This window comes from Telopea speciosissima, chromosome 1 (assembly GCF_018873765.1).
Source record: "Telopea speciosissima isolate NSW1024214 ecotype Mountain lineage chromosome 1, Tspe_v1, whole genome shotgun sequence".
Classification (NCBI taxonomy): Eukaryota; Viridiplantae; Streptophyta; class Magnoliopsida; order Proteales; family Proteaceae; genus Telopea; species Telopea speciosissima.
In genome coordinates this window covers 58,464,539-58,492,530 of record NC_057916.1, presented here as the reverse complement: position 1 = coordinate 58,492,530, position 27,992 = coordinate 58,464,539, and the positions used below count along the sequence as shown (strand labels likewise).

The 27,992-nt window shown below is 39.8% G+C and overlaps 1 protein-coding gene across 1 annotated transcript; it reads left to right on the top strand.

Annotated features, from left to right (window-relative positions):
- Positions 1-4,628: 4,628 nt before the first annotated feature.
- LOC122651798 lies at positions 4,629-5,812 on the top strand. The gene is made up of 4 exons (XM_043845338.1): positions 4,629-4,850; positions 4,981-5,102; positions 5,389-5,529; positions 5,707-5,812. Exons 1-4 carry the CDS (start codon positions 4,629-4,631, stop codon positions 5,810-5,812), a joined length of 591 nt encoding a protein of 196 aa, XP_043701273.1.
- Positions 5,813-27,992: the final 22,180 nt, after the last annotated feature.

The window sequence follows — 27,992 nt, the reverse complement described above, 5'->3', positions numbered from 1 at the left end:
TAATCCGGTATGCCGGATTAGGAATCGGTATGTCGGATTGGGCAATTTCAGTGGAAACACTTCAATTCCACTAAGGGGTTGGTTTGGGGGTTCCAAACTCAAATGGTCATGTATCTAAGGGGTCAAATTACCTCCTAAGGACATTCTAAATGGATGTATGCGTGCGTGTGTGCATTACATCAATTGTGACTTATATTTACAAATACATGATTACAAAGTCTTCAATATGTCTTCAATAGGCTCTTTAGTCTTCAAAGTTTGACTCGTTGACTTCCATATCTTTGGAATCACCTTGAGCATTATTCTTGTATGTATTTTTATACGCTCTTGTGTTTGTTCTTCTGTATGCTCCCCCTTACTTGGTGCTACGCTCTCATCTAAACGTCTTACACAAATGTTAGTCCAAGAGAGATTTTATTTGTTATCATCAAAACATGGCTTTGGAGTGTATAGGGTGTTTTCCTCAACACCAAAGAATGCGATCATACTGTGCAGCGACAGGGTTCCCTCAGGCAAAGGGTGTCGGTGACATATGTCTATCCCTTCCTACATCTGGTAGTAATACATGAGGGAATCGACAAAGTAGATTCTTCGCCAATGCACACATCAAACATGTGAGCACTCACAATCGTACCCTGACATCACATGTCTAGGCATACCAAATGCGACGACCATATGATAAGGGTGCCCAGCCCAAACCCTAGTCGTGACTACCATTTTAAGTAAAATTTACGGACACATAATGCTCAAAAAGTTTATATCGCATGTGACAATATTAAACTAAAATATATTAATGTTCAATACAAAGGTGAACCGGGTTGAACCGGACCGAACCGGGTTTGATGGACACACACTTGTCCAACAAAAAACTCCCTAAAATCTATACCTAAAACAGAGACAAAGAGAGGCATAGAACCATAATACAAAAAAATAATACCTAACAATAATAATGTGTTCTAGAAATCAATTATAAACATACTCACAGATCATACAAAATCCATAAAATCCCTAAAATCCATGCCTAAAATCAATTTTTCTCCAAAAATCCCTAAAGTCCAAACCTTTTCGGTTGAATACTTCCAATAATAGGGATGGTGATCCAATTCTTGAGACATTCAAAGGAAAAAAATGTAGATCTCGTCAGATCTTCACCCAACAGGGACGACCAAGAGCGAGATAGAGAGAGCGACATAGAGAGAGTGAGAGGGAGAGTGTGAGAGAGACAGAGAGAGACAGAGAGAATGAGATAGCGAGATAGAGAGCGAGAGAGGAAGCAAGAGAGAGAGGGAGAGAGAGCAAGAGAGAGATGAGAGAATGGCATGTTGTTCTTACCTTGAAGGCCACAGTTGCAGGTTTGCGTCTCCTCCTCTGCTCCTTCTTTTCCCCTTCTCTTCGCAAGTTGCTTTCTTAAAACCAAGACCCTTCATTGGTTTTGCTCGATTTCTTCATTCACTTGTCATTCTCATTCTTTATAGACTGTGTCTGAGACGGTCTGTAAAGAACGTTCTTTTGATGAAGATGCCAGCTGGTTCGTTCTGAAAGACCAAAAAAAGGAACCGACAATCCAAACACTCCTGTATTTTTTGTTCTCAAAGAACGGAAGAACGGTAAAGAATGCTATTCCGATCGTTACCAAACGCTACCTTGGCTTATACAGCAAAGAGGATTTGCTATGGAAGCTATTTTCATTGTAAATGATATTTCTAATAATATGGATTATGTTTCAATTGTTACGAAGGACAAACTTCATATTTCTGTAGCACATAGGATCGCTAAGGTCACTAGGATGCAAAAATAATATAAAATTTATTTTCTTAATTTTCTTATGGGTTGATGTTCTCTGTGTGGGAGCGTTGCCTCTATATATGCACAAGAGCCAATGAGAATGCACTTGTTGGCATCATGGGGAGAGATTTTTGCCCTTCATGAGACGTGGTGGTCATTTTACCCTTTTGTGTCTAGGCATGGGCTATATACTCGCCCATAGAGAATTTTCTTCTTTTTATTAATTTTTCTTTTTCTATATATATAATATAACAAAAAACTAATGATAGGTGATAGCCTTGTAATAGCCCCGTACACTCCACTGCACGTTTCTTCAAATGGGGATATCATACATCATGTGGTTTCCGAAGCATCAATCGTGCCATCGTGCATGGTACGTGGCCTTAGAAAAATACTACCATACCATTTATCCATCTATTTGGTAGTAGCTGGCACATCATAGATGATGATGGATCATACAAATAGTAGTATTGAATGCATTTGATTTGATTTCTTCCCTCCCTATCTGACGGTTCCGACAAGATAATCAGAATTGATTATCTTTTTCAATTCTAACCAAATAAAAGGATTATCTTATTCAATCGAAAATGTCATCTTCCATCTTCGAAGCAGATCCACCTATCAAATGGTTGGAAGATAGAGCCTGCCATGAGCCTATTTATTTATTTATTTTTTAAAAAAAAACATTGCTTGGTCCCGTGGTGTGCGTGGCTCCTATGCCTAGACACAGAAACATATGAAAGAATCGTACTACCCTAAAAACGAAAATCTCATCCAAGACAATACTTGTGGGTATGCTCCCACAGTCACACGTGCAGGTTCTAGAGACCCAATAAACCCTCTCAAAGTGTTGTGCACTGCCTGATGCACCACGCAAGTGCACTTGACAGTGCACTGTACTAGAGAAGATAAAGATCCCAAGTTTGTTTTCAGAATTGGTGGTTGCTAGAAACTTCGCAACTTCAGAACCTCTACCACATTAAAAAAATATTTAAACCCAAATAATAATAATAATAAATAATAATAATAATAATAATAATAATAAATCAGGTAAAGTACACGTACCCCCCTAGAATGCACCCAATATTCACGTACCCCCCTAAGCGGCTCAATATTCCGCGTACCACCCCTCAATATTCCACGTGCCACCCCTGCTTTACATCCCAAATACCACATAAGTCCAATCCGTTGAATACCACCGTTAGATGACAATATTTTGACCATTTTACCCTTTGCTTCATTTTCTTAAATTTGAAAAGACTTAAATACCCTCACTTATTTGTTGCCCAAAACTAATTGAAAATGACCAATTTACCTTTTGTTTTATTTTCATAAATAAAAAGACCTAATTGCCCTCACTTATGTATTACCCTAATCTAATTTAAAAAGACTATTTTACCCCTAAATACTTGTTCCTAAAAACCCCCCAAAATGCCCTCATCTTCCCCAAATCATCATCTTCTTTTACATACCCACCACCACCACCACCACCACCCACCATTGGCTTTGGGTTTTAAGACAAATGAGAGGTAAATTCTCTGGAAACAAATCAATTTCCGTACAGGTTTATCTTATCAACCAATTCGATGAAACCCTAAACCAGTGATGAAACTTATATACTTAATATTCAACTTTTCTGAACTAATCTTGATGTCCAATGCAAGAAAACAACTAAAAATATAATGATTGATCAAGAGAAGCAAACAAAAAATAGCGATTTGCGATGAGTCTTTCACAAAATGGAAAGATTTGGAAGTTCTGTTACCAGATAAGACCAGAGTTTCTAATACTTCCATCTCTGGTTTTTAGTGGAAGGCCCTGCTCCTCTCTCTCTCTCTCTCTCTCTCTCTCTCTCTCTCTCTCTCTCTCTCTATGTCCTAACCTCTCTACTTCCCTTTATTCAAAGACCAAACTCCAAAAATGAGAAAGGGAAACAATGTGAAAAAGAAAAATTGAAATTGGGAGAAAAACAGAGTAAAGAGAAGAATTTGTTTCCTACTGTGACACTATGAGAATTTGTTTACATGTGTAACAGATTAGTATTATTACTTTAGAAGATATTGTGTTGGTTGTAGACTGAAAATTAAGTTAAATGCATTGACAAGGAAAGAACTAAACGAACAGAGGTGGTGCTACTTTGTTGCATCTACAAATAAAAATTAAAAAAAATCTGTGTTTTTTCTTACCCCCAAATTAGGATTTGATTTCTGGAATGGTGGGTGGTGGTGGTGGCTACGCAAATAGTGGGTGGTGGTGGACTGGTGATAGTATTGGCTTTGGTGATGGTGTTAATGGTGGGTGGTGGTGGTGGTGGTGGGTATGTAAAAAAAGATGATGATTTGGGGAAGATGAGGGCATTTTGGGGGTTTTTAGGAACAAGTATTTAAGGGTAAAATCGTCTTTTCAAATTAGGTTAGGGTAATACATAAGTGAGGACAATTAGGTCTTTTCATTTATGAAAATAAAACAAAGGGTAAATTGGTTATTTTCAATTAGTTTTGGGCAACAAATAAGTGAGGGTATTTAAATCTTTTCAAATTCAAGAAAATGAAGCAAAAAGTAAAATGGTCAAAATATTGTCATCTAACGATTGTATTTAACGGATTAGACCTATATGGCATTTGGGGTATAAAGCAAGGATGGTACGCTGGAATATTGAGGGATGGTACGTGAAATATTGAGCCGCTTAGGACGGTATGCGAAATATTGGGGGTACATGTACTTTATCGTAATAAATCCTACATAGGCCGTGCGATGGAGAGGAACTATAAATAAATGGAATCGTCTGTCTCTTTCTCTCTCGAAGTGGAGCCCTAGTAAGGGAAGGAGGAGGAGGAAAAAGAATGGAGACGAGAAAACTAGTGGTAGTGGTAGAAGATGTGGAAGCAGCTCGAACAGCACTTCAATGGGCTCTTCGCAACTTAGTTCGCTTTGGGGATTTGATCACTCTGCTTCATGTCTTCCCATCTTCGAAATCAAAGAGCAAGAAAAAACAGAGGATCCTCAGATTACGAGGCTTTCAATTGGCTCTCTCCTTCAAAGATCTCTGCGACACCTTTTTCGGTGTATCCTCAATTTCTCTCTATTTTCTTTTCAATTTGCTTCCTTCTTTCTCTCCTCTTCTTCCTACAATCCAATTTATTATATGTATACGAGTTTTGGGGGCAATAAGCATGTCTTTCTTTATATTTGCAGGCGAATGTTGAAATTGTGGTAAGGGAAGGTGATCAAGAGGAACTGACGATTGCTTCAGTGGTCAGAGAGATTGGAGCTTCAGAATTGGTGGTGGGCCTCCATGATCAGAGCTTCCTCTACAAGTAAGATTGGAGTTGACAAATTAAACGCTTTTTCATCTTTCTCCTCATCAATCATGAAAGCTGATCTTTTCAAACTTTTGTTCAAAGAATTAAACCACTTTGAGAATCCCATTTCTTGATTAGACCTTAGAAAGAACGATGCACCTAATTTCAGTCAAAAAAAATTTCTCTAAATTTTCAATCCTGAAAAACCAAAAAAAAAAAAGCCTGAGGCTTCCCCCTAGTTTGTTCCCGGAATTTTATTAGTCTAAACTGAAACTTAGTATTCTTCTTCATTTCTGTTCAGGTTGGCTTTGGCCCATGGCAATGTTACAAGCTACCTGAATTGCAGGATTATTGCCATTAAGCAGCAATTACTGACGACAGAAGACCACCACCACCTCCCCATGAATTTGGACTTGGCGCAGATTGAAATTGCCGGATTATGGTGACTTTTTTTTTTTTTAATCCATAAAGGGCCTTTACATACTTCTTTTTGTTCGTTTGTGTTGTTCCTTGATTCTATAATCAAAATGCTTTTACCATGTCTTTTAGAGTGCCCTTAAAATTAAGAATCCAAATAGCTTCTAATTTATTATTATTATTTCCACTTGTTTTCCTGCAGGATTCCTCCTCTCCCTCCACGAAAAATTCCATACCAAATACTTCCAAGCCCTTTTTCTATAATTTGGAAAACAAAGAGAAGGAAGAAGGAGGAGCAGTTGAAATAAGGGAGAGCCTCTGAGATCAAAGGGAGAGCCTCTGAACCATCTGATCTCATTCCAACGCTGCAGATTGAAGCTGTCATACTCTTTACGTGTCACTAATGGGGCCCATGCTTGGGGTTGAGCCTTTAACTTGGCCCAGACGTCAGAAAAGGTAATTGATGTGACCCAACAGACTTGCGTGCGTATTGACATCACATGTGGGTATAAGATCCCAAATGCCAATTTGTTTTGTACAATACATGAATAAAGAGAAACACTTCTGCATTCCAACTACTAGATTTCTATGCTCACGGCATAGTCCATTCTTTTCTTCTACTTTTCCTTTTGCTTTTTCTACCCTTTTATTAGGATCAGTTAAGAATTAAAACATCTACAAAGAAACGTTGTCTTACTTAATTGTTAGAGATGGATTGGTTCAAGGGAGTACTTATCTTTGAAAAATTGTGTTAGGTGAGAAGGGTTTAAAGTTAGTTTAAAATTGAATAATGAATTAGCTGTTAGAGAAACATGATGGAACTCTCACGGCTCAAAGGGGGGAGTACGATTGAAAGCACACAATCTGTACTTCTTGCAAATCTTTTGCTCATTCCTCAACTAGCTGTCTTGTTCGGAAGCCTGCTCCTCTTGGCAACCAGTATACCGATGATTTGCCTGAACTCTCGAGTGTTTTGACGGATGAGACTGTTGAGGGTGTTCATATAGGGGTTCCTGAGGGAGAATAGAACAAAGTGGTTGGGAGAAAGACGAAACTAGCAGCAGAGAGTGTTTTGGGTGGTAGTACTCAAGGTGCTTGACAAAATGCCTATGATGACTCAGCAATCACACCCTCTCAGATGGAGCCCAAAGGTTGTTTGGCTATTGTTCCTGTAAATAAATTACCATCCATTAGGGTGTTACCTAAACGGAGATGAGAACGCAACGGAAGATGATCTCGTACGGATTTGGTTACAAACTTCACAAACTTGAACGATCTCCTTCACGACCTTCGAATGTCTTGTCAGGTTTCTCCGTAGAGAACTCCACACCACAAATCCTTGAGAAGAGATGGAATCCCAAGAGCACACAATTACTTGGAGAATAGGGAGAGAGAGAGAGAGACAAATCTTGATTAGATGTTATATTATGGGACTTAGGGTTAAGAGTATCTATTTATAGCCAACCCTAAGTCCTCCCCCGTTCCAATCTCTCACTCAAATAAGCAAAAGGGGAGAGGGAGTCATTCACATAACCCTCCCCTTGCTCGTGGGTTGGGTCAGGCCGCCCCTCATGGGTGCCATGTATTGGGTCCATGACCCGGATCCGATTTACAGTTCCGATTCAGAATGAACTCCTTGTAGACACTCATCAAATAGAACCAAACGCAGTGGCCCCCAATACCTTGAGTAGCAATAATGGTCAGATTGTTGTGCTGGATGAGTTGGCACCAGGTGCTCGACAAAATGCATCAGTCAAGTGGGGGCTAGATAACTCACTCCAACCATATAGCAGCCCTCTGAAAGGTACCTATCCTCCTATCCTAAATCAACTAATTTATTTGATGTTATTGTAGTAGTTGGGTGATTGTATTGATCCAGACTTGGTTGTAGACAAATCCAAGGATTTAGCCTCGGCTACAAATTTGGGCCAGGCCGATTTGTCTAATAGCTCAGCAGCTTGTTAGACTACTACCACCAGTAATCATATGGAGAATAGGTCTGTAATATCCAAAAATTATAACTATAGAATTTTGATGTTTTTATACGAGTCAGAGGTATTTAAGGAATATTCTTTTGTGGTGGCCATACGAGAATTGAGAGGTCTTGGAGGGCAAGGCGAGTTATAATACGAATTATAGTCATAATTCAAGTGTATTTGCATGTTTAAGTATATATTTAATAATATTTGTTCCTTACCATCTTTTGGAAATCAAATATTATAGATGCTTGTAATGCTGCATTGATAGTAGCAATTTCGTAATATTTTGAGTGTGACCCATAGCATCGTTGAGTATGTCAAGGTTTGGGCTTTTATTATATAACTTATGATATAGACATTGTCAATTATAGAGTTTATTATAATATTATACACTATGGTAATGTAATATAAAAATGTGTATAGGGTTGAGCTCAGGTGGGCTAGGAGACAACCCATGGGCTTGACTAAGTGGACCACAATGGTTTATTGAGGCTAGAAAGGACCCAGGTGTAAAAGGTTGTATTGTTCTTTTAGTTGAGAAATATCTCTACACTTTACTTAGGAGAGAGAGAGAGAGAGAGAGAGAGAGAGAAATTAGGGCTTTACTTTATGAGAGCTTTGGAGACCAAATCAAGGCTTGAATTAGTGTGAAAGTGATGTTGGATGCATATGATTCATGGAGTAAATTCAGTCCCAGAGATAGCAACGAGACTCCTTTAACAGCCCCCAGACCCTTAGCATAGAATCCTGAGTATCAGATCATGTACGATGCGTATCCCTTTTTCTTCAGTTTGTGATCTATCATCACCCTGCCTTTTCTCAAGAGAAGTTACCGAACCAAAAAGAAAGAAGGTTCATTATCCGGCGGTCTTTCAAGGAGTTTCTCTATCTGATAAGCTCTGTGACTCATGTCTACAACAACAACTAGCAATGGAACCGAGAAAGAAAACAAAAAGAAAAAGAACACGAAATAACAACCAGGGGTAAAAAAGACCCGAACCAAAAAGATATTTCCTTAAGCTTAGCAAGAAGACACTCTTGACGAAAACTTTACTACAAAAGAAAGGTATGAATGGTGCTGTTGAAGCTGCAAATAAGAACTTTTAGAGGATTATCAAAAAAATGACAGTGACATACAAGGACTGGCACCACATGCTTCCATATGCTCTACATGCTTATCGCACCTCAATCCGAACATTAACCGGTGCCACTCCATATTCTCTCATATACGGAATGGAGGCTGTCCTCCCAATCGAGGGTGGTCGTAGATCAGTCCCCTCTCTGCGCGTTTTGATGGAAGCTGAACTTGAAGAAGCAAGAATGGGTGACGATATGACCAGCTTAATCTGATCGAGGAAAAGCGCCTGAACACGATTTGCCATGGCCAGTGTTATCCAAGAAGAATAGCACGGGCTTATGACAAGAAAGTTCAACCTCGAAGTTTCAAAATTGGGGATTTAGTGCTCAAGAAGATCCTAGGAAGACCCACGGGGAAAATTCAAGCCAAACTACGAAGGTCCCTATTTTTTGGTAAAAAAGGTATTTTCTGGAGATCGCTTATTCTTACCTATATGGAGGGATATGAACTTCCTAAGCCAGTAAACTCCACTCCATGATGGTAAAAAAACCTATGCTTGAATATTACCAAGGACCTGAATCACAATGGATCGAAGCCCTCCTTTTCCTTCCAATTAGTGAGATTCCCCGGTGTGGCCGGCCCCAACTGCATGGGAATAGATCCTTCTTCCTCGGAATCGAGACTTTTTACCATTTCCACTGACGAGCTTTCTCGCGAGCTCTTTCTTCTCGGGAACATCTCGAAATCGAGTGGGCAGCAAGAATAAGAATCAACCTATCCTTAATCTGAACTTAAGTAGACGTCAGCCTTCTAGAAGTGAAGCTTCCCAACCACCTGCCTCCTTGTGTGGAAATGCTTTTCATGATCTCCAGCTCTTTCCCACCAGCTCGTTCTCCACTAGGCATCTAGGCGAACCCACTGGGTGAACTTAACGTAAAGAAAGTCAGTGAGTGCTTACTAATAGCGAAAGGCTAACATCTCTCCGTCAAAAGGCAAACATCAGGTAACTTCGTGCTGTAAGACGACAGGTTGGTAAGGAAAGGCAATGTAACATTGAGGAAACAACTTCACATTTGAAGTGGGATTGTTTTTTGAATAAGGCTTTGAGCAAAGGTGAAGGGTTTCAACAAGAACCAATGATTTGAGGTAAGGTTTGCTTGAGACCTTCATTTGATTTGTGTTTCTGAGCTTGGATATTTGCATTTGAGGTTTTGTATGATGATTTTCGTGTTTAGGATTTGGGGTTTATGATTGAACAATGAAAGGGATGAAATTCCCATTCAAGGTTATGTGGCGGAAATTCGTCCCACATTGATCGGCACATACAAAGCCGAAGTGTGTAATAAAGACTCACAAAAAAGTATAAAGTGTGATGACGGGATTTACGTGGTTCAGCACGCTGGCCTACATCGACGGGATAATAACATGGAGCTCACTTTACTAGTACAGGAAAAATTACAACACACACTCCTCACTCACAACACTGTATGTGGGACCCACTCAATAAGGAAACTCACTCACAATCTAACTCTCACTAATTCCCAAAGGAATTATACACAGAAAGTAATACCCAAAGTTCCTTACAAGTGAAACCCAACCCAAACACAAGAACACCTCTCAAAGCTTAGTATTGAGATCCTCTATTCTTGGTTATGTCTTGTGTTTTGAGAGCCACCCCCTGCCCCTATTTATAGTTGAAGGGAAGAATTGATTGATGGGAGAAAACCAATCCTTGGTTTCTCCGTCCGAATCGGTAGCCGCATCCAAGTTTCCAATATGAAAAACGAGGACGGTGAAGGGTTGTGCCGACCACACCCTCATTTCTTCTTCTTGATTTGATTCAAACTGCATTGAATGTTACATTGTTGCTGCTGACCCAATGTACAGTGTTGTTGATGGTAAGCTAAGTCTTCACCATTTATTACTTTTACAATGCATTTGAAATTGTATTGCCGACACATAAGACCAATGTGTGTGAAAGAAGAAATGAAGTGATCTGCATCATTTACTATTTTGTTTTTATACCAATCAATGATGCTAACCATTTCTGTCACATTCTCCCATGTGAAGACTAGCTTTAAAAATAATCTTCACAACTCCGATGTGCCCAAGCGTCACCTCTAATCATGTAACCACAAGCCCAAGAAAAGTTTTGCACCATATGACTTCTCCTTCGTAATAGGCTTCGTTAGAATATCTGCAATGTTGTCGTTGGTGTGAAACTTCTGCAAAGAGATTACTCTATCTTCCACCACATCTCGAACAAAATGATATTTTACATCAATGTGTTTAGTTCAAGAATGAAACATTGGATTTACAGCCGAATGTAATGCACGCTGACTGTCACAATGAACAGTTATCACCTTCTGCTTGATTCTCAATTCATCAAGCAACCTCTTCAACCAGATACCTTCTTTACATGCATCTATTGCTGCGATGTACTCTGTCTCTGTAACAGATAATGCCACCACAGACTGTAACCTGGACATCCAACTAATTGCACCATTAGCTAAAGAGAAACAAAATCCAGTGGTAGATCTCTGTCTATCATGGTCTCCTGCAAAATCTGCATCCATAAAACCAACCAACTATAAATCTTGACCACTATAACAAATAGCCATGTCAGAAGTACCCTTCAAGTAATGAAGGATCCACTTCACAGCAGTCCAATGATCTCGATCTGGGTTTGCCATGTATTTATTAACTACTCCCACTGCTTGTGCAATGTCTGGTCTGGTGCACACCATGGCAAACATAAGACTTCCCACTGTTGATGCATATGGTACTCGAGACATCTCTGTCTCCTCTGCTTCTGTACAAGGACTCTATTCTGAAGACAGTTTGTAGCCAATAGGAAGTGAGGTGTTAACTGATTTAATGTTTTATAAATTGAAGCGACGCAGAACCTTTTCAACATAACTCTTCTGAGTTATCCAGATCTTCCTATTTTCACGGTCTCTAAGTACAATCATCGCAAGAATATGATTTACGGCACCCAAGTCAACATATCAAATTCCCTTGCTAAATGAGCTTTTAGGTCTACAATACCATCTTTATTGGTACCTATAACCAGGATGTCATCAACATACAAAAATAAGATAATGAAGCCACCATTACCATGATTGCGAACATAGGCACAATTGTCTGCTTCATATCTCTTGAACCCCAAGCTCACAATGAAAGAATCAAATCGCTTGTACCAGCATCTTGGCGCCTGGTTCAAGCCATAAAGTGATTTGTTCAGCTGACAAACCAAATCCTTCTTATTTTCTTCAACAAATCTTTCGGGTTGAGTTATATAAATCTCTTCATCGAGATTCCCATGCAAAAGGCAGTTTTAACATCCAACTGCTTAAGCTCTAAATCAAGCATAGCTGCCATACTTAACACAATACAAATAGTCATCAAACGAATAACTGGAGAAAAGATTTCATTGAAATCAATACCTGACTTCTATGCATAACCTTTCACCATTAATCGGGATTTGTATCTTTCAACATTCCCATTAGTGTCTCTTTTCAGCTTGTAAACCCATTTGCAACCAATAGCTTTATGTCCCTAAGGTAACTTAACAAGATCCCAAGTTTTGTTCTTGTACAGGGCCTCCATCTCCTCTTCCATAGATGCTTTCCATTGTGGAGCGTCGCTGGACTTACAGGCCTCCAGATATGTACAAGGCTCATGCTCTTCAGTGATACAAACATAAGCCGTGACATAATCTTTATGCCAAGTAGGACGTTTCGAAGTTCTCTTAGACCGCCTTTGGTCACCCTGAGTTTCAACACCTGGTTCTTTTATATGCTTTTTATCGATTCATCTCTACTAGCTTCATCAGTATCGGTCAGCTGTTCTTTAACAGGTTGATTTTGAACTTCTTCAAGAGAATCAAGTTCAAATATCTTTGGGAGGTCAGAACTTGGCTGTTCTTTGTCTTTCTGTAATAAATCTTCATTAAAAACAACATTTTGGCTAACGACCAATTTGTAGGCAGTAGGATCCCATAACCTGTATCCCTTTACTCCTTCTGCATAGCCAAGAAAAATACATGTTTTGGACCTCACGTCAAGCTTAGTCCTTAACTCTTTTGGAATCCACATATAAGGGTCACAACCAAAGGTACGGAGAAATGAATAATCAACAGGTTTTCCAGACCATACCTCTTCAGGAATTTTGCCATTGAGAGCAGTTGTTGGGGAACAACTCACAATGTAACAAGCAGTACATACAGCTTCAGCCCAAAAACTCTGCTCCAATCCTGCATAACTCAACATACTTCTAGCTCGATCCATAAGCGTACGATTCATATGCTCAGCCACTCCATTTTGTTGTGGAGTTCTCGAAATCGTGTAGTATCTCTGAATGCCATGCTCAGTGCAAAAATCTCTGAATTCTTGCAAGGTGTATTCTCCACCATTATCGGTTCTCAGACACTTAATCTTTGTTTCCTTCTAATTTTCGACCAATGCTTTAAACTTCTTAAATGAAACAAAAGCATCACTCTTCCTTCTAATGATATAAATCCAAACTTTTCTGGAATAATTATCAATAAAAGAAATAAAGTACTTTGAGCCACCCAAAGACTCAACATCTGCTTCCCAAGTGTCAAAATGTATCAAATCAAGAATATTCTTACTTCTAGCAATGGAACGGAGAAAGGAAGCTCTGTGGAGCTTTTCAAATAGGCAATCCTCACAAAAGTCTAAATTAATAGATTTTAAACCAGGTAGAAGGCCACGATCAAGAAGTATCTGTAGTCCTTGCTTGCTCATGTGTCCCAAGCGCGTGTGCCTAATTGCTGTAGACTTTGTCACAACATTGGCAACAATAGCTTCACCAACCACGGTATCTCCGATCAGCCTACATAAGCCACCTATCAAATCTCCTTTCGCCACGATGAGTGCTCCTTTGACAATCTTCAATCGACCCTTTTCCAATGTAATTTTGTAGCCATCATCATCGAACTTTCCCAAGGATAGTACACTCTTCCGCAGGTCTGGTATGTGCTGTACACCAAAAATTATATGAGTTATGCCATCAAACATCATAACTAGAACATCTCCAATCCCTACAATTTTACATGAGTTATCATTACCCATGTATACTGTACCACCAACACATGACTGATATGTATGGAACCAATCTTTATGCGGCATCATATGAAAAGAAGCGCCCAAGTCTAGAATCCGTTGATGGTTTACGCCCTCAACTGGAACCGCGGACATCACCACGCCATCATGGGATGAATCCTCCATCTCAACAATATTGCCTTGAGAACTTGTCGAAGTAGATGCAATATGAGAATCGGATTTAGAGTGTTGTTGATTCTCCTTGGATTTACAATCTTTATGCAAATGACCCTTCTATCCACATTTCCAACAAGGACCATTTTTACGCTATTTTGATTTGGATCTTGACGATCGACTCCCACTGAAACTTTTATCTGTGGATCTCCCTTTGACCATCATTACATTGTCAAAAGAGCTCTCAAGAGTTTTTCTGCGAGACTCTTCCATAAGCAATGTAGCCACGACTGACTCCGTCTCAAGATCAGCTCCAATACTGAGATTCATGATTAAAGAATCCCACGAATCCGGCATAGAATATAGAAGAAGTGTTACCTTTTCTTTGTCATCGATTTTAACTCCGAGGGTGGTCAATGTGCTCAACAGGGTGTTAAACCCATTTAAGTGTTCTTGAAAAGATACGCCTTCCTTCATCTTCAGGCTGTACAATTGTCGACGAAGGAAAATTTTGTTGGACATTGATTTCCCTTCGTAGAGATTCTTCAACTTGTCCCACAAACCTTTGATAGTAGTTTGATCAAAGACATTAAAAAGTACCGAATCGTCTAAGGCAAGAAGTAAGTCCTCTGTCGCCGTCTGATCTTTCACTACGAATTCAGCATCCTGCATTTCTTTTGGCTTCTTATCTTTTTCGTTAAGGACAATTGCACACCGATCTTTCACCAACATAGCTTGGATTTTCAGCTTCCAAAATGGATAATTTGATCCGTTGAATTTTGGCACCTCAAAGCCATACCGCAAAGCCAAAACAAGTACGTCGACACCGATCACGTGTTAACAAGGCTTCTCAACCTTGGGCTCTGATACTAAATGTGGCAGAAATTCGTCCCGCACTGATCGACACGTATGAAGCTGAAGCGTGTAACACAAAAAATTATAAAATGTGATGACACGGGATTTACGTGGTTCGGCATGGTGGCCTACGTCCATGGGGCAATAACATGGAGCTCACTTTAATAGTACAAGAAAAATTACAACACAAACCCTTCACTCACAACATTGTATGTGGGACCCACTCAACAAGGAAACTCACTCATAATATAACTGTCACTAATTCCCAAAGAAATTATACACAGAAAGTAATACCCAAAGTTCCCTACAAGTGAAACCCAACCCAAACACAAGAACACCTCTCAAAGCTTAGTACTGAGATCCTCCGTTCTTGGTTTTGTCTTGTGTTTTGAACACCATCCCCTACCCCTATTTATAGTTAAGGGAAGGAGTGAAGGATGGGAGAAAACCAATCCTTGGTTTCTCTGTCCGAATCGGTAGCCGCATCTAAGTTTCCAATATGAAAAACGAGGATGGTGAAGGGCTGTGCCGACCATACCCTCATTTCTTCTTCTCCATTTGATTCAAACTGCATTGAATGTTACACTGTTTTTGCTGACCCAATGTATAGTGTTGTTGATGGTAAGCTAAGTCTTCACCAAATTACTTTTACAATGCATTTGACATTGTATTGCAGACACATAAGACCAATGTGTGTGAAAGAAGAAATGAAGTGTACTACATCATTTACAATTTTTTTTTTATACCAATCAATGATGCTGACCATTTCTGTCACAGGTTAGATTTTTTTTTTTTTTTGGCAGAATGACCTCTATTCGATCCGAATTGCATAACTTCCTCATTTTTTACTGAAATGACCTGATCTAGTGGGGTTTTAAATTAGACTTTTGTGGCTTCATTTTGTGTAGAAATTGGGTTTTCCCAAATCTTCTCAGAAGAGAGCCAAAATCCCCTTGCAAGATCGGTGTAGAGTCTTCGCTAAGTGGCTAGTCGAATGCAAATCCTAACCGATAAGTCTGGATACGAAATCTGGTTAGCACTAATTTTGGGCTATTTTGCTTGTTTTGAAGGGCTGAACATGCTCTCTCTATTGTGTGGTAGTTGTTTATTTTATTGCTTGTATTAATATAATCTAAACCATGGCTTGGTAAATTGGAATACACATATAATGTGAACAAGTATAAAATTGTATGCAAGTGAATTCTACCTTGAAACCTTTTTAGCATATTTGCGTGGATTTATGTTATTGAATTGTTGCATTTGATTATATGTGATACTGATATACGAATGAGAATGTGAGTGAATATAGATATGTGTGATAAGAATTGAACAAATCCTTGTAGGTGAATTTTTATTAGTGTGGTTTTAAAAGTGTGAATATGGAACTTTGTTGCGTGTGTATGACTTGATGAGTGAGTTTATGAGCTATGTTATGTGAGCATTGAAGTGAGAAACAGTGCGTGTGGTGCCTCACTTAGAGGGGGCAGGAGTGTATGCCAGCGAATTTCAAATTTGTACCACGTAGGGGAGACAGCAGCGTACACTGGTGAATTGTTTGCGATGGTCGTCAAGCCAACTCATAAGATCATCGATTAATACACTAGACTCGTGATTGAAGAAAGATTTCTTAACCGAGACTGGGGAAGGTTTGTGCATGGTGACTTTCTAGGTTACCCTCCTAGCACTAGTCCCAAAAGCGAAGAGGATTGTAAGGTGAACTCGGTGCTCGCTCGTATCAACAAGTGGTGCCTCTGTACAGTGTGCATCGAGAAGAGACTACTGTTCGGGGTTCCGGAGTTAGACCTCAAAGAGAGATGTGTCTTCGCTATAGGTATAATTTTACTCTGACTCTTGAGTGATCAAACCCTCCTTGAAGTCCTTGAAGTGGGGGCCAAGGTTCGGTGGCATTTCTTTAGCTGTTTAGCCCTTTTAGCTGCAACGGATTTATGAACGGACCCACTGTTAATGAGTCTATCCGATAATCCGTTTGTGCTGTTGGACCTATGCATGTGTTTTCTAGTGCTGTTGGGGCTGTGCATGTGTTTTCTAGTGTGGGACTTATGTCTCCATGCTCTGGACACGATGACCATGTCCACGGACATGGTGAGCCCCACTCTTAACCTCCCTCATTTTGTTGGGCTTTGGATGTGGGCCCACAAGGCTCAACATCGATTTTAATTAGATTTAGGCTATAAGGGGGCCAGCCAAACATGCCTTAAGTGGCCACTTACTATAAATAAGAGCCTAAGCCATTTATTAGCTCATGTAACACTCTGCCAACCTAAGGACCAAGCATTCAAGAGGAGAAGAGAAGAAAAAGAAGGAAGGAGGAGGCCTGCCACTTGGAGGATCCTTTGTGGACATCATCCATTAAGGTAAGAACCTCATTCATTACACTCTCCTCCCTTTCCTCAATCATTAAGAACCCTCTCCCTTTGTTTGGCTTTAGGCTAGGGGTTCCCTTGGAACCCAATGTTGCTAATGGAGCACTTACCCTAACTCATGGATGAGTTAATGCTCATCCTTGGACCAATAATACCCTACTTAGACCTCCTCAATTGATTCTTGGTCATCAAACAACCTTGACCTAAAAATGGGAACCTTGGAGGGATCTAACACATGGATCCCCAAGACCAAATCTAGGGCTAGGCTCTCTTGACATTATTGGACCTTGCAATGACCCTCTCCAAACCCTAAATACCACAAAACATCTAAGGAGTTGAGCTGGGAACCAAGTAACTTAAGGAATTTGTATACTGATATGAACGGATTCAAGAACGGACCCAAGCATCGAGGCTCCGTTCTAGAATCCTTTAAGTATTAAAACTTAAATTTTGGCTTGAATGGATTCACCAATGGACTCAGGGTCTTGCCTCCATTCGAGAATCCGTTCAGCCCATTTTAACCCTTTCCTCTTGGGTTTTTCATCACCATCAGACCCACTAGGTATGCCTCCGTTCAAAAATTCGTTCAAGGTTTTTGTACTATCCTGAGTCGCAGCTTGTGGGATCCATCTACACTCTTTAACACCTTATTCACACATCCCTAGGTAGTCTAACTTGTACGGGGGAGCATGTACCAAAGCAACTTCTTTCAAACACCCCGATCGATATGTGAATCTTTGGTGAGTGGGATTGGGCATTGTTTGGGTTTGTTTATCTACATCTATGCATATATATTGCTATCTACATCATATGAGCATGATTGCATTATTACATCTATTTCTTATTTGACATTGATGATATTGATGATGATGTGGACTGCTTTGGGTTACGGTGCCAGAAAATACCAGTTTCGGAACCCCAGATTATGTGAACTTGTAACTTGCATGTCATTCTTGCCTGTATGCACCGTGTTGTGCTAGCACCCGGGTGTTAGATGGAATGGGACGTTGATACACCTGAAGTACCTCTTGACACAATAGGATTCATGTAGTATATCTGTAGTTAGGTTCAGTTCCCTATGCTACGACCCTTACCAACAGGGGTTTAGGTGTTGGGTACCCAGAGCACCTGCCGCCTATAGAGAGTTAGAGAGGCCAGGCCAGGGGTAGTAATGGTTATCGAGGTCTGCCTCTGGGTGGTATGAGGCTACAGCCAACGCGGGCCCCAAGGTAATAATTGAGGTTCTCTGTGGCAAGAATGGAAGGACCCACAGTGTTTCCCGAGTTATTGTAGTAGCATATACTCTTGAATTAGTATTGTGTTTAAGGTGATAAATAAATTAATAATAGCATGCACCATGGACTATCTGTGCTTTTATGTGTATTTGCATCCCCATCCCCTCACTAGCTCAGTAGAGCTAACCCCCGTATATACACTCTTTTTAGATGACATATACAGGTGGTGGCTATCTTGCTGGACTCAAGGTTGAATCCTCAGGATATGATGACATCGGTGTTAAGGATCCAGAGGCTGTGACTGAGAAGTACGACAATGGATGCCCCTGCGATGATTGTTTTACGGAGCACACTGACTACTTGGGACTTCTGAAACTTTGTGCTAACTTTATTGTATCACCTAGTGATTGGACATAATGTAACTATTCTCTTAAACGCTTACCCTTACATTTGATATTTGAAAATGAAATATTTACTTTTTTTCTGCACTCTGATATTAATGTGATATTGATGTTAGTTTAGGACTGTGGATTGGGACATTGTATCTGTGCTCTTGGTAGCTTAGTGGGATGACGTGTATCGTCCCAATCACCCCCTTTTATTATTATTATATTCTTTATTGGAATGGGGGCATGATCGCATGGTATCAGAGCACGATGCTCTGCACCAACCACAGTCTGGCGGAGACTTGACTTCTGATTTACTCAACACAGATAGGATTTAAATTAAAAGCTTTAAACAAAGAATAATTGGAATGTGTGTGTAGCCTAGAGAGAAGATTAGTTACAATGAAATCCGAGAACTATAGTGAATAACAGACAACAATGAGAAAGATATATATATTCTTCCGTTGTTACATCAACTGTTGTTACTTTAACCCCCTGGAGGTGAATACATCATCCATGAACAAAAAAAACAAGGAATTACAAAATTTCAGCATTACAAAATTTCAACTGAAAGATTACATAAGTTTATAAACTCAAAGTAAACTTCTACGACAACCCAACTAAGAAAAAGAAATAGACTATAAGAGTGGTGACATGGATCCCAAGCCTAGGATCGTCGGAGAGCACATAAAGATTCTTCCGCACATAGGCATCCAAGCCCTGCATGTTGGTTTCCAAGCCTTGCATCCTTCTAATCTGTCGAAGTGTGCTCGGTGCTGAGCCAACTCCCTATGCACCCTTGCAAAACCTTGGGCCATGTTGAGACTCAACTGCCTAATGGCATCTAGAACATCACTCATATTAGTACCCATGCTCTGTGAAGGGTCAGCTGAGGAAGAAGCACCTCTAGTGTGTAACCCGGGCTGGAACCCCTCACCTTGATTGCCCTCATCCTGATTCACCCCCTCCTCTTGAACTACCTCAGGAACTACTGGCTCACCATCACTGTATGTCCCACCCCCATCCCGGCAAGGGATAAAATACTATAAAAGGGGTATGACTAGGATGCTTACCAACATCCTAACCACTACTAGGTTCTCGATGCAGTGGCCAACTCACAGTCTTAAATCAATATTAAACTACAGTAATATTAGAGTGCAGAGTGCAGAAAGTAAAGGAATATTACATTCCAAAAAGATTAGAAATAAACGGAAGCATTACAAACACAAAAGGATTCAAAGTCTACGTGATAGATAGTTTAATGTTTTATATTTTGACCCAAAAGATTAGCTGGAAGCTGAACAGCAGTATTACTACCAAATATATACAATACTCATGATAAACAAAATAACAAAAGAAATAATTGTGCCCCAATGACATAGTTCTTGAGTGTACACCAACATCCAGGTCTAATATCACGGGCTCCGATCAGTCCACATCAAAGGAGGATCACCGTCATACATCACCTACATACAACTAAAAAGGGTTGTGCAACAGGGATAAGCTCCACTAAGCCAGTGAGGGGATGGAGAATGCACATACAAATAATTTACACATAGTCCATGATGCATGTAAATGTTAATATATATTTTCCACCTAACACACAAATCTAAGTCAAATGTTTATGCTACAATGATAATTCAGGAATACACTGTGGATCCTACCATGTTTACCATAATGCAACCTCAATTACCATATTGGTGCGCCGATCGTAGTCATCACCACCCAAAGGTAGATCCCGATAACCATTACTATCTTAACTGGCCTCTCTAACTCTCCATAGAATCAGGTGCTCTAGTTACCCAACACCTAAATCCCTATTGGTAAGGGTCGTAGCATAAGGGAACTAAGATCCTAACCGCAAATATACTACATGCAAGTCCTATCATCCCGAGAGGTATTTTGGGTGCATCAACGTCCCATTCCATCTATCACCCAGGTACCAGAATGACATAGCGCATACAGACCAATATGACCAGCAATAGAAGATAACATAAACATATTTGGGGTTCCGGCACCAGTACCTCCTGGCACCGTAACCCAACACAGTTTGCATCATCATAATCATCATCACAAATAAGAAATAATGCAATTAGGCAATCATGCTTATAATGATGCAAGTAACAATATTCATGTATAGATATAATAAGCAAGCCCAAACAATTACCCAGACCCACTCACAATAGTTCAAATATCGTTCAATGTGTTTGGTATGGATTGCCTTGATACACACTCTCTTACACTAGCTAGATAGCCTAGGGATACGTGAAATATAGTGTTAGAAGATGAGGATGGGTCCCAAGAGGAGCCCCAAGTGTTTTCATCATTTTATACAAAAGACAGCAGGGAGAAAGCAGGGATGGAGGCACTCGAGGTGGTTCCATTCCTGGTTCCGCCCAGGCCATAGGCTCAAATTACATGGGACAGATCCACGGATGAAATTATGATCATGGTTTTGTTCGTGCATCCATTCCAAACCCTAAGAAAATATTGAAGGGTTCGGAACTACTGACGGAAGCAGTCAAAGTGGTTCCGTACGTTGTTCCGCCTGAGCCTTAACATGAAATCCTTAAGTCAGTCTGATTCCCAGCCTTCTTCCTTAAGGTCCAACAACCTCAAGGGCTAGGGGAGGGTGTCCTAAACCTTCCTAAGGGCATAATGTCACATATCATTCGTTGGCGTGAGAGATTCCATGGATTGGTCTCACCCCAGGGTTTTCCATTTATAGGTTGAGGTCATAAGTCCCTTAGGACAGCAAGGGGGGGTTTTGAGGGTATCAAGGGTAGACCTTGGCACCATATTAGGTCACTTAATTAGTATATTTGTGGGGGGAAATTTAGGTGGTAATTAAATTCCATTAAAATTTATCAAGTCTAATACAAGCCGCCACGACGTGGGCGAGGTCACCGGATTAAGGTTATGTTCTAGAGTTGTTGTCAAAACATAACCTTAGTGTTTGGTCCCACTTTTGAGAATCTTTCATTTGGATTGGGTCTAAGGTTCCTTCATAGGAAATATATCCCTTTGAGTCTAGTTTACAATACAACTTGAATCGCTTACATAAAATATGTATAGACAAAGTTATGGCCAAAATACTGAGTAGTGGTCAAGCAGTCAGTAACGGACGGATTTACCAACGGAGGCACTTATGTAACTCTGTTTGTGGTTCCATTCACAGATATGAGGGTCCATAAAAAACACCGAACAGTTTGGAACTACGGATAGAAGCAGGCAGAGTGGTTCTGATCAATGTTCTGCCCGGTTCAAATCATGAATGTTCATAATTTTACACGGGATGAATTTACTGGCAAAACCACGATGGTGGTTCTGTCCATAGTAAAAACAAGTTTTCAACTCCAAAATTCCTCCAAATTGGTTCCTAAGGCCATCAGTGGCCTCAAGGGTTTGTAGGGATGGTTTCTAATGTTCATTAGGGTCTTAGTGACTCAGCCTAAGCATTGGTCATAAGGATTAAAGGGTTGGAATCCTTTCTAGGTTCATTTACATGGGGTTAGGTCATGAGGGCCTTAGGACAGCAACTTGGTTGCAGATGAGGCAATTCAAGGTCTAGATTAGTGTACAAACTCCATTGATGGAGTCCTTTATATGGCCATGGTCTCAACTTGGGTCCCAAGTGGAACCCTAGGTCGACCCATCTCTTGGAGAGTTTCCCCCAAAACCAAAAATAGAATAGAGGGAGAGAGAGAGAGAGAGAGCTTACGTCAAGATGAGCTCCACTTCAGTCCTCCACCGATCCCTCCTTCCTCTTCGTCTTTCTTCTTTCCTTCTTCTTCTTTCTTTTCTCCTTCACTTTCGTTTTCAGCAAAGAAAGATAATGGGAAGCTCTATGAATGAGCACTCCCCTATTTACCCTCTTAAGGCTGAAATAAACAAACAAAAGTAAACTCCCTAAACTACCCTTACCTTTATTCCTTTTCCCCTACAACAAGCCATGGTCCAACTATTGGACCAAGATTAAACCGATGGTCCTTGAACCACATGCTTCCCTTGAACCAACCCAATTTCTCAAACCTTAAAAAAGAACCTATTGGCTATAAAATGAAATGGACCTTAACGCCTATTTGCTTAGGTCCTTAAACTTAAGAATCCATTTAATTCAAGCTAGGCCTTAGGACTAGTTTGGATGGCAGCCCAAAGCTCCAACTCATTAAAGCTCTAAAGTGCTATGGTCTTATGGTATTGGCTAGCCTTTAACACTATTTACTCCATGTATTTAAATGGCCTAGTGAAACCTTGTAAATTTACAATTTAAACAATACTTAAGGTAATTAGATCTCATTAAGTCTTAGTCCAGTTTAGTGTTAATTAGAGTTTATAGGTCCCACTCGGCCTAGGTAGTGTATATGCATACACCCCGATCAATAACCCTTATCAACCTTCATTACAAGCACCACATAGGGTGAGTTTACCTTAATGCCCCTAGACCAAGTTAGCATCAAGAAGGGTGCGGGTCCTACTTATGGTTAGGTGGGGCCCACAACCAGTTAATTTAGTATTTAGGACTTGAATCTCATTAAAGCTTTAAGTGAGCCATGTGGGCCCACCTATATGACCCCACATGAGATGGAAGATGGGGATGGGGTCCACTATGGCCAGGAACATAGCCACGGTGTCTGGGACATGGCACGTGGGTCCCACCCTAGAAAACACATAAAACAAGCATGACAGCACAAACGAAACATCGGGCGGACTCACCAGCAGTGGTTTTGTTCGTGGTTTTGTCCTTGCTGTCAAGGCCAAAAACTTAAAGAAAGATGATGGGCTTTGACCCATACTTCAAGGACTTCGAGGAGGGTATGTGTAACTAACATTTAGGGTTCAAAGCTTATCCATTGTGTTGTCCAATCGCCCATCAGGGTGTGAATCCCAATCTTTGTTTCAAGCTTTTCCTTTGACTTCATAGCTCGAGGTCACAGATGTCAATCGTTGGCCATGTCGCGATACTCGTCGGTACAAATTCAATTTTCCCCCAGAAACTAGGGTGTATTTTGGGCATGGGTGTAACACTGTAGTTCTCGGGGTATAGTCCCATCCTCGCAATGTAGGAGAAACTAAAGGCCTCCTCTGTTGTGTTCACCTGTTCCTCATCGGTGAAGTCAACTCCAAAGTGAGTAAAGAACTTGGTCAAGAGCCTTCCGTAAGGCAAAGACACATAACGTCGGGGAAAGGTCATGACTTGAGCCATGGTCATGATGATGGCATAGGGAAGACACAACTCCTCACCAATATATAGGGTATTTGCCACATAAGCTACGGAGATGGATGGCTCTATGCTATGCCCCCCCTTGGGCAGCAGGTTGGTTTTCACCAAGCGACTTAGGACTCTCTGAGACGTGCTGAATTTAGTCTCTTTCACCCTAATCTTGCAGCGGCCATTTGTGAGTGATTCATAAAGCTCCAGGTAGCCCTAGGGGGATATCAAACTATTGGGATCCCTTGCAGATGCCATGAACATCCTGTCCCCTCCTGATGGAACTTCAATCATGCTCCCCAACTCCACCTCATCGAATGAAATGGGCACCTCTTTCACCAAGGTTATAAGCCTACGACATACTGGGCCTTCATGTGTGAGGACCATGTTAGCATGTTTTCCTTCTTAGAATGCCTACAACATTTTCATCCTGAACTTTCTCTCCAGCATGATTGGCTTCATTCCTTATTGCCTTCTCTCAGAGGGCCTTGGCTCCGATAAGGTTCTTCCATAGCCAACACTATCGACTTTTTCAGAAGAAAGAGATTTCAGGTGCTCGCCTGTGCTAATACATAGAGCATTTCTTCCACAACCTGGAGGAAATGCTCTGGTGGCTGAGATTTCTCTCCAGGGAATAAAATTAAGCAAACTCTTAGAAGAGAGAAAAAATTCGAAGCCGAAATGGTGAAGAAACATTGTTGAGAAAATAAACTTCTCCATAAAGAATACTTTTGGTACACCTAGGTCACATAAATACATATATCCCATCTATAACCATAGTCTATGAAATAGAACCACAACGTATAAAATAATACCATAGTCTATAAAATAGAATCATGGATTATAAATTAACATAAATGTCCATATAGGACCATTAATCATACGTATGCCCAAAAATGGAGATAAATTATGTAAAATCATAAATACATGGAAAACTTACTATAATCTAGCAACATCATAAAATATGATCGGTTCTCTTCCGTCTAGTCTAGTCCCTCTGTCAGTTTAATAATAAACAATTATTAAATCGACAATTCTAGGATCAGGGTATTACATTTATAGACCCAGGCACTTAAGGCTTGTTTGGCATGGGGTTTATAATTTATAACAACATCAATCTTCATTTAAAACCAAGTGGGTCCACCACCTTGGTTCCATTTTGGGCATGATTCAAGAATCATGGCCATTCCCCAAGGTACATGAGATCATCGGATAGACAGGACAAATCCTCAATTCACTAGGTCCCATAGCCAAAGTCTCATTTAGCTGTGCTGTCCACACCTACCGGTTGATTACTATTAGTTTTTTTTTATTAGCTGGCTCTGATCAAACTGCTACTTGTTATGGCATGGTTTGGTGAAACAACCTTGAAGATGGGTGGAAGAACTAAGCACTATAAAGTATAACGCCCAACTTGTGAAATTTTGGGTCCAACCATCAAGGTTGGTGTGCTTACCATTAGTCAACTAGAATCAACTGCTAATGTCCAAAATCACCAGTTTTGACAGTTATAGGGGTTGTACCTACACACAAGTCCCAAAATTAGTTTAGGTCTGGGGTACGGGTATAACATCAATAAATTCCTCAAATGAAGTCTTGATCACGTATGCAATGAAATTCCTAGTAAGAAGACTCTGCAAAGATCAACACCATATGAAATCAAAGTAATGGATCCTTGAAGCTTTTCTCTCTCTTTCCTTCTTCGTCTTATTTTCTTTCTTTCTTCTGTTCTTCTTCTTTGGAGAAAAGAATCTTTCTCCAGTTCAATCCTCAGTGATCTATTATATGGACTTGGCTCTAGTTTCTAAATAAACTCTTTCTCTCTCTTTTCTTTTTATTTTCTATCTTCTTTCTTTGGAAAAAAGAATCTTTGTCCAGCTTAATCCTAAGTGATCTATTATATACACATGGCTCTAGTTTCTAATTAAACTCTTAATACATCCAAAAACAAAAATAACTAACAACTAACTCAACTACACTAAAAATGGCCCAATAGAATCTAATCAAAGCTTACCTTTCTCCTTCACTTCCCAAAATACCCTTCACTTAAAGCACTAACCATACTCAAAACCTCTAGTGAAATCGAATCCAATCTTGAACCAAAACCATGGGTTGAACCACCCATGAATTAAAGTGACCCAAACCTCCTCATACCATATATAAGAACAGCTACTATATGAATACTATTCACACAATTATATTATGTATTAATACAAGCTGATGAATACATTAAACCATTGTATATAATATAACATCCAAATCTTATAAATATCAAGAACTTTTTATAAAATAATAAAACATTGTACTGCATCATATTAAAAAGGCTATGATAGCTCATAAATACCTTAGAAAGTCGATATCATTAATCATATACTCTTATATCATGGGTCATGCTTGAAATTTCAATTCTACCACTACTCATTAGAACAATATAAATATAAACACCATTAAAGAACAAAGTGCCTTTCTAAAGGAAAGGTTGCTTACTTAGATCCAGCTCAACTAGTTACCAGGCATAAGGATGATAATATAAGGCGTGATAAAGAATATGAAAATGTAATTGACGGCTGCAAAACAATTGTTTCACATGACAGAGCCATTGAGGCTCTCAATCTGTTCATGAATTTTTTAAAGGAAGAGAGAAAAAAGTCAAAGGAGCGAGGAAATTCAACCAATCGGATTAATATGCTAGCCTATGAACGTCTAAAACAAACAAAAGCAAATATCCGGGTTAACCCTGAGATAGAAGTCTTGGGATTGAAGTTGGTAATAAATTTCGGTACCAAGTGGAGCTCTTAATTTTTGGCCACCATCACCACTTAGAGTGTGACATAGATTACCTAAAGAAAGTCAGACAAATTATTCCCACAAGTATTATTGTCTTTGGGGGTTTTGACAATGCCACATCTAATCCTGATGTCTTGGCTTATAGCGGTCAAGGCAAGCAAGCCAAAGAAAGGAGATAAGTGACTCAAGGATCAAAGGCTCAAGGGAGGAAACCTTGCACTTAAGAATAGCATTGATGAAAAAAATGTTGTTAGGGTTATCTTTGGATCGAAAGAATTGCAAAACTCTGGTTCCATCTATGCTCAGGGAAAGATAGTTTCATATTTTGTCTACAACGGGTTTTACTTGGTGGATGAATATTGGCTAGAAACAGGCGATTCTTGTATTCTATCTTTAAGTGTCAGTTGAGAAGAGTTCTAGGAATTCAAAGGTTCATTTAAGAAAGACCTCGTACAACGGCTTTTGCTAAAACGCGAGCAGTTTCTTGAACACCTCGGATATGAAACTTGAGTATTCAGAGATGCTCATGTTATTCCCAATAAGACGGTTTAGTAAGAAATCGTTTTCTTCTAACTGTACTAGCAGGCTATAACTTCTTGATAAAAATTGTTGGAAAATTACCCAATTTTGTTAAACGGTAACATTTCCCTTTTTCACCGTAAGTCGCCAAATCTATGACATTTCTTAACTTTTATTGCAAATATAATAAGTTCTTCCTTTGATGATGTTTTTATGATGCTTTTCTATACATATAATTCTAAATTTTTGATATCCAAACATTAGTTGTTGGCATTACTATTTACATAGAGCATGTCCAACATTTTTTATCAAGAAGTTATAGATTGCCAGTACAGTTTGAAGAACCGAAGTAGTAGATACGCTTATGTAGTTCATGTTTCTTTGGAGTCTTTCTTAAATGAATCTTCGACTTCCTGAAACTCTTCTCAACTGAAACTAAAAGATAAAAGTCCCAGAATTGCTTGGTTCCAGCCAATATTTCTCCACCAAGTAAAATCCATTGTAGAGAAAATATGAAACTATCTTTGCCCGAGCATAAATGGAAATAGAGTCTTGCAATTCTTTGGATCCAAAGATAACCCTTACAACATTTTTTTCATCAATGTTGTTCTTAAGTGCAAGATTTCCTCCCTTGAGCTTTTGATCCTTGGGTCACTTATCTCCTTTCCTTGGTTTGCTTCCCTGACCACTATAAACCAAGAAATCAGGATTGGACGTGTCATTGTCATAACCTCAAGATGCAACAATACTTGTGGCAATAATTTTTCCTCCTTTCTTTACGTAATTTATGCCAGACTCTAAGGGGTGATGGAG